Here is a 7,077-nt window from a genome sequence, read left to right on the forward strand (position 1 = left end):
TAAATTCGACGCACCATCTCCTGCAGCGGCCCCGGCGAGATCTCTCCTATATTGCCAAAGCCTACCATGTCTATCACGTAGCGAAAAGCAGTGATGATGAGCTCGTTGCGGGGACTTTCGCCGTTGAAACATTCCTTCTCCACTTCTTCCCAAGAAGCGTGGGTACGGGAACAATTTTGTAAAGAGTGGTAGCTGAACATCTTCACGTAGTGATGACGCGAGCGCGGTGCGCGCTGCCTTTATAGAGATAAACGCGCGCGCGCGCAAAGAACGGAGAATGAAAGCGAAACTGAAAAGCCACCCGTCGCCGCTAGGAGCGCGCGCGCAACAGAGAGCCGAAACCGAAAACACCAGCGGCCGGCGCAGAGGGAGCTAGCAGCGCGCGCGCGCGCGCATGCGCGGACGGGTGGAGCAGAGGGCGCGCGCGCATCCATAGCGGCCGCTGCGCGTCGCCTCTCTCAGTTTCTCTCGGACCGTCGCGGAAGACGGACGTGCGCTCCGCGCGCTCGCTCACTTTCTGGCTGGATCTCGTAGAGAGCAGACGTACGTGTGTGTTCTCCGCGCTCGCTCAGTTTCTGCCTGGAAGTTGCCGCGGGGGAAAAGGTGAGTGATTTGACGCGCTCCTTTTCTCGTATGTTTGCCGTGTTTAGCGGTGACCGCGCTCGTGTTAAGCCTTTTCTCGCATGTTTAGACTTGTTTTGCGGTGTCCAAGCCTGTTGACGCATGTTTAGCGATGTGTGGTTCCTGCCTTGTGTTAGCTGGGTAGTGTTGAGGTTAGGCCTAAGCGATCGTCCCCGTAAGCCTCTTCCCTCGTATGTTTGCCGTGTTTAGCGGTGACCGCGCTCGTGTTAAGCCTTTTCTCGCATGTTTAGCGATGTGTGGTTCCCGTCTTGTGTTAGCTGCGTAGTGTTGGGGTTAGGCCTAAGCGATCGCCCCCCCCGTAAGCCTCTTTCCTCGTATGTTTGCCGTGTTTAGCGGTGACCGCGCTCGTGTTAAGCCTTTTCTCGCATGTTTAGCGATGTGTGGTTCCCGCCTTGTGTTAGCTGCGTAGTGTTGGGGTTAGGCCTAAGCGATCATCCCCCCGTAAGCCTTTTTCCCGCGATGTGTACTGTTTTCTGTTTAGCAGTAGCGGTTAGACCTTTTCTCTCGCATGCTTAGACTTGCTTAGCAGTGCTGTCATTTTTACCCGCCGCTAGTATCTTGTTCTGTCTTTCTCGTCTAGAGCTATGATGGTGGCGCCATCTGGTGTGATGCCTTGCAACTAAGTGGCCACCTGTCGTCGATCTCTGCAACTGCTGGGTGCAAACTACCAACATGGCGGACGCTGGTCACTCGGGTGTTGCGGAGCGGCTTCTTCGCCGCGGCATCGTTGATTTTCGAATAAATTGTTTCTCTCCACTCTATTTCTATCTTTTTATTTTATTTTCTGCCTATTTTTTTATTTTTTATGACCACGATTATCCGGAAACGCACAACTGGTCTGGACGCGAGATAGACGTTCCCCAATTAGTGTGATGGCTCCCTGGAGGGTGCTGATTAATGTGGGGGGGTCCCAATTAGCTCTAATTGCTCATTAATGGCGTCCAGGCCAGATGTGCGTTTCCGGATAATCGTGGTCAGTACTTACTACTGCTACCGAGTACCGACTAAGCCACTGTGTCGTAGACGGTCCCAACGTGTCTGCATCGCAGTACTTTTTTCTCTGCGTCGGGATCGTTAAAAAAAATTGGAGCATTACGAAACGCATCTGAAGCTGCAACAATCTGCTCCGAAAGCGTTATCTGTATCATCCAACTAGCGTTATATAGCTTACGCGTTACGAAGAAGCATCTGAAGCTGCAACAATCTATATACTCCAAAAGCGTTATCTGCAGCATTCAACTCGCGTTATATAGCTTACGCGTTACGAAAAAGCATGTGAAGCTGCAACAATGTGCTCCAAAATACGACACAGGCGCCGACTCGCCTTAGTGGCTACCGAGTACCGACTAAGCCACTGTGTCGTAGACGGTCCCAACGTGTCTGCATCGCAGTACTTTTTTCTCTGCGTCGGGATCGTTAAAAAAAATTGGAGCATTACGAAAACGCATCTGAAGCTGCAACAATCTGCTCCGAAAGCGTTATCTGTATCATCCAACTAGCGTTATATATCTTATGCGTTACGAAAAAGCATCTGAAGCTGCAACAATCTATATACTCCGTGGAGTGGAGTGGAGTGGCGTAGAGGAAGACGGGAGAGGTCTGCCTGTCAACACCGACGGCAAGTTTCTCCCGCTGGGAAAGGGGTGGGGGAGGAGGGAGGGAGGGAAAGAGAGAGAAAAGAGAAGAAATCAGTCAGGGGCCGTCGGGGTGGCAAAGTCCAAGGTTGCTGGGGAGGTCTTGTAGGTCAGGCAGGCTCTCGGGTTCGGGGCAGGTCCGTGGGAATTGTGCAACGCCGTGGGCGACGCAGGGTGGTGCAGGATGGCGGCGGCGGGGGACCTGGGGTGTCTGTTGTGTCCTGGGAAGTCCATAGGGGTCGTGCGATGCTGAGGTTGACGTAAGGCGATGGAGGGAGGTGGCGGCAGTTGCAGAAGTGGGACCTGGGGTGGCTGTGGTGTCCTGGCAAGTCCAAGGGGGTCGTGCGACGCTGTGGGTGACGTAGAGGGCGCAGGGTGGCGGCGGCAGGTGGCGAAGTGGTCCAGGGGTGGCTTTTGGTGTCTAGCAGGTCCATGGGGTCGTGCGACGACGTAGGGCGGTGGAAGGTGGCGGCGGCAGGTGGCGAGGTGGTCCAGGGGTCATGTCAGGGGTGGAATTGGTGTCTGGCAGGTGCAAGGGGGTCGAACGACGCCGTGTGTGACGTAGGGCGGTGCAGGATGGCGGCAGCAGGAGGAGAAGTCGTCCAGGGGTCAGGTCAGGGGTGGCTTTGGTGTACAGGCAGGTCCGTGGCAGACGTAAGGCGGGTCAGGAAGGTGGCGGCAGCTGGAGAAGTCCTGGGGTCAGGTAAGGGGTGGCTTCTGGTGTCCTGGCAGGTCCTGGGGTCCTACGCTGCCCTAGGCAGCGTCAGGCGGAGGACGTCCGGAGGGCGGCAGCTACAGGCGGGTGTCCAGGCCGGTAGAGCTCAGGAACTGCAGCAGCTCCCTCTGGATGCGTCGGCGATGGTGTCGCGGGCCCATGGGGTAGACCAGGTTAACCAGGCTGTGGTCGGAGATGCCGGCGCTGGACAGGTTCTGGAAAAGAAGATCTCGATGAGAAGCAGTATCTCTGCAGCGGGTGATTATGTGAGCAACACTCTCCTGGACACCGCAGGTTCCGCAGCGTGGGTCGTCGAAAAGGCCGATCGTGAAGCCGTACGCCCGGGTGAAGGCGCACGACGCACGGAGCCTGAGCAGCAGCGATGCCTCGTCCCTGGTTAGGCCGTCCGTCATGCAGGGTGGTGGTGCTGTCCCATCCGCCGTGGGCTTGTCCTTGTGGAAGCTGCGCACATGGAGGGCGATCCTCTTCTTAGCCTGGCTGGTGGTAGATGGTGCCTGGCGGACCAGGGTCTTTTATTTTTTTTTATTATTCGGACCAGGGTCAGGGATGCCTTTGTGGGATGGGATCCACTGCAGCGCGATGCGATGACCGGATGCCAGGAGGAGCTGCAGCTTCTGGTGTGCTCTGAAAGAAAGATGGCAGTGTTCATAACGGTTGTTTAGCCTCGACAGAGCCTAGCGGGAGTCCGTGAGGATAACCGCTTTGGTGGCGCTCGTCTTGGCGATGATGTCCAGGGCTTCCGTGATCGCCAGGAGTTCTGCATACGTGGAGGAGAGGAGTCCGGACAATCCTTCGGCCCAGGAGAACTGTGTTGCTGGGATGTGGCAGGCCAGGGAGCAGGCGCGTCGTCCAGGGTCGACTGAGGCGTCCGTGTACATGTGCAGGTAGTCCTGGTAGCTCTCATGAAGGCGCACGGCGGCCAGGAACCGTGCCACCGCATCCGGAACGTTCTTTTTCCGCGGCAGGCCTGGCAGTGTTGTCCGGATGGCGGTCCCGAGGAGCCTCCATGGAGCATCTGGACTGGGAACTGGTGGGATGGGCTGGAACAGCTGGTCCTGCGTGAAAAGTGTACATGAAAAACGGCTCCGTTGTCGGTCCCTTAGACGCTGCAGTACGCCCTTCCGGTTGTTGTCCTGTTCAGTCTGGTGAGCTGGTTCAGCAGGTGTTGGGTGGCTCGTAGTTGGAGAGGGAGAGCGGCAGCCTCGGCGTACAAGGCGACGTTGCGCGCCCCAGGTGGGAGTCCGAGAGCCAGCTTCAGTCCGCGACGGTGGAGCAGTTCTAGGGATTCCAGCGCTGATCTGCTGGGCTTGGCGTAGGGGAGTCCGAACAGCATCCGTGCGGCTGTGGTGGCGTTGTGGATGGTCAGGAGGGTCCTCTGGGGGAAGCCGGAGTGCCGTCCACTGAGTCGCATGGTCACGTTCAGGGTTGTCTTGCATCGGGTCTGGAGGTCCTTGACGAGTGGCGCCCAGGAAGACCTGGAATCCAAGGTTACTCCGAGAAAACGGTGGACACGTACCTGTTCCAGTGGTGTGTTTTCCATCAGGATCGGTTCAGGCAGCGTACACCAGTTTGCCGTGGAACCAAGCAGCATGACCCTGGTCTTTTCGGCTGACGGGGTGAGTCCGAGGCCACGGATGTACTCGGTCGTAGCGTCCACGCCCTTCTGGATGGTCTTCATCACTTTCCAGGGGTCCTTGCCGTTGGTCCACAGGCAGATGTTGTCCGCGTAGATGGAGAGTTGCAGGGGAGGTGTTGTTGCTGGTAGGGCCTTGGGAAGTCCAGCCATGACGAGGTTGAAGAGCAAGGGGGCTCAGGATACTGCCTTGAGGTAGACCGAGGTTCTGTGGGCGTGGGGAGCTCAGCGTCGATCGCAGTCGGACCCTGAAAGAGCGGTTGGAAAGTAGAGCGTGAATGAAAGCAGCTGCCTTGCCTCCGATTCCAGGGTCGACGAGGGAGTCCATGACGGTGTTGATGGGGACGCTGTCGAAGGCGGCCTTGTAGTCGAAGAACACCACTGCCGTTCTGCACTTGCGTTGGGCGTCGTCGTCCACGTCCGAGACATGTCCAGCACAGAGTCCTGGCAGCAAAGGTTGCGTCTAAAACCTGTCATGCAGGGGGGAAAAAAGGACTTGGAATTAAGTAGCCATGTAATGCGGCGATGTAGCAACCGCTCTGTCAACTTAGCCAAGCATGATGTGAGCGATATCGGTCGATAGGAGCTCAGTTCGCCCGGGGGCTTCCCTTGCTTCAATATCGGCACGATGACGCTCTCTTTCCAGGATGGTGGTAGCATGCTGTGGTCCCAGCACTGGCTGATGGAATCCAGGAGCCGTGTAGTTGTCTTGTCCGGTAGGTTCCGCAGGCACTGGTAGGTGAGTCCGTCCATCCCAGGGGCTGACTTGGCTTTCAGGGGGTCCAGGGCGAAGCGCAGTTCTCCGGCCGTGAAGGGGTGGTCCATGTCCGTGGGGGATGCCGGATGCGCCGCCGTGGAGGGGACGTCCCTCCCTGCGCCGAACAGGTCGGCGAAGTCCTCTGCCAGCTCCTCAAGGGAGACCCCTTTGGCTAGAGCCATGGAGCTGAAGGGGTTCGCCTTCCTCCTCCACCCTCCCCCCCCCCCCCAGGGCGTTGACGACAGACCAGAGTTTCCGGGCCGATGTGCTGCTGGTCAGGGAGGCTGAGAACTGCTTCCATTGGGAGCGCTGCAGCGTGACCGCGTATCTGCGCAGGGCGGCGGAAACTCGTCGGTAAGCCGTCAGACGCCTGGGGGAGTGGTTCCGACGCAGGGCCCTCTGTGCGCGGCGCCTCGCAGCACACAGGCGGAAGTACTTCAGGTCAGGTTTGGGTCCGGTTGCTGGCGCAGTCCCGGACTTGGTTGCGGCGGCCAGGGCTGTCCTGATATCCTCGCAGATGTCCTGGGAGGCTGGAGATCCGTCCAGGCAGGCTCGGAAGGAGTCCCACACGACGATGGTGGTCCGTCGCTTCGGGGCCCGGTGCTTGTAGGCCAGGGTCACGTCGATCGGGAAGTGGTCGCTACCCCAGCTGTCCATTCCGACTTCCCAGTGCGCAGGGACGTCCGGGGTGTGCAGGGTGACGTCGATGGCGCTGGATACTGGTGGCCTGTAAAAGGTTACCTCACCTGTGTTGGCGACGAGCAGACTGCAATCCTCCAGGGACTGCACTAGGCGTCGGCCGCGGCGGTCAGCGTTGCAAGAACCCCAGAGCGGATGGTGCGCGTTGAGGTCACCGCAGAGAAGCAGAGGGCTTGGCAGGGAGGACTGCACTTGCTGCAGGAAGTCGTCAGGTATCTGGTCCACCGTAACCGCGTAGCTGGGACGGATGTAAGCAGAGGCGACAGTGAGTGAGTCATTTCCAAAACTTACCTTTACAGCTGTGACTTCAATCACGGCTGACGACAGCTGGTCTGTGGGCAGCTGGGTTTGTGCCAGGTGCCTTGCGACGAAGACTGCCGTGCAGCCGTGGCCGAAGTGTGGTACGCTGGGAGAGGTGTACATGATGAAGCCAGGTAGCCCCATCGTGTCCGGGATGTTGCATTCCTGGAGGCAGATGACGCTGTAGCTGGTCTTGGAGAGGCGTTACTTGAGCTCGGCCAGCCTGGGTCGTAGTCCGGCACAGTTCCATTGCAGGAAGCGGGGGAAGGCGGGTGCGGTAGGTTGTTGGCTCCGCTGGGGCTTACTGTCCATAACTGAAAGTAGAAAGCAGACTGGTAAGCATTGGTTCCATTACCTTGAAGGCTTGGACTTCTGGGATGTTGCTGGCAGCTGGGATGGAAGCCAGCATGGCACGGAAGGCTGTGATGAGCAGGGGGACCAACATCATCACCAGCTGGGTGCCCTGGGGAGGTGCAGGTTCCGGCTTGGCAGCAGCTTCCTGTACAGCAGGCTTGGGAGGGGCCGGCGTCGTCCGCGGGGGTCTGTTGGCGGCAGGCGGCGGCGGTCTCTGGGTCGGGGCAGGGTCCCTGTGCAGATCCCAAACACTGGGGGTAGCATTAGTGTCAGGAATCTTACCTGAGGCCGGTTGGGCTGTGGCAGGCTTCTTGGCAGGGGT

At 58.5% G+C, this 7,077-nt stretch overlaps 1 protein-coding gene and 1 long non-coding RNA gene across 2 annotated transcripts; one reads left to right on the plus strand and one right to left on the minus strand.

Annotated features, from left to right (window-relative positions):
* The first annotated feature begins 424 nt into the window (after positions 1 to 424).
* LOC135365934 (uncharacterized) lies at positions 425 to 1,403 on the plus strand. Its single transcript, XR_010414023.1, has 2 exons — positions 425 to 603; positions 1,223 to 1,403. It is a non-coding gene; the product is annotated as an uncharacterized LOC135365934 (long non-coding RNA).
* Positions 1,404 to 3,670: 2,267 nt separating this feature from the next.
* LOC135367500 (uncharacterized) lies at positions 3,671 to 5,051 on the minus strand. Its single transcript, XM_064600801.1, has 2 exons — positions 4,128 to 5,051; positions 3,671 to 4,067 (listed from the first exon to the last, which is right to left on the minus strand). Exons 1-2 carry the CDS (start codon positions 4,796 to 4,798, stop codon positions 3,671 to 3,673), a joined length of 1,068 nt encoding a protein of 355 aa, XP_064456871.1. The 5' UTR covers positions 4,799 to 5,051.
* Positions 5,052 to 7,077: the final 2,026 nt, after the last annotated feature.

Source organism: Ornithodoros turicata, chromosome 8 (assembly GCF_037126465.1).
Source record: "Ornithodoros turicata isolate Travis chromosome 8, ASM3712646v1, whole genome shotgun sequence".
NCBI lineage: Eukaryota > Metazoa > Arthropoda > Arachnida > Ixodida > Argasidae > Ornithodoros > Ornithodoros turicata.

Excerpts from the sequence above, each read along its gene's own strand:
- LOC135367500 (XM_064600801.1), bottom strand. The coding sequence starts at position 4,798 with ATGGCTGGACTTCCCAAGGCCCTACCAGCAACAACACCTCCCCTGCAA. Across the intron at positions 4,068-4,127 it reads AGGACAACAACCGGAAGGGC|GACCAGCTGTTCCAGCCCAT; the intron begins GTACTGCAGCGT and ends CTTTTCACGCAG.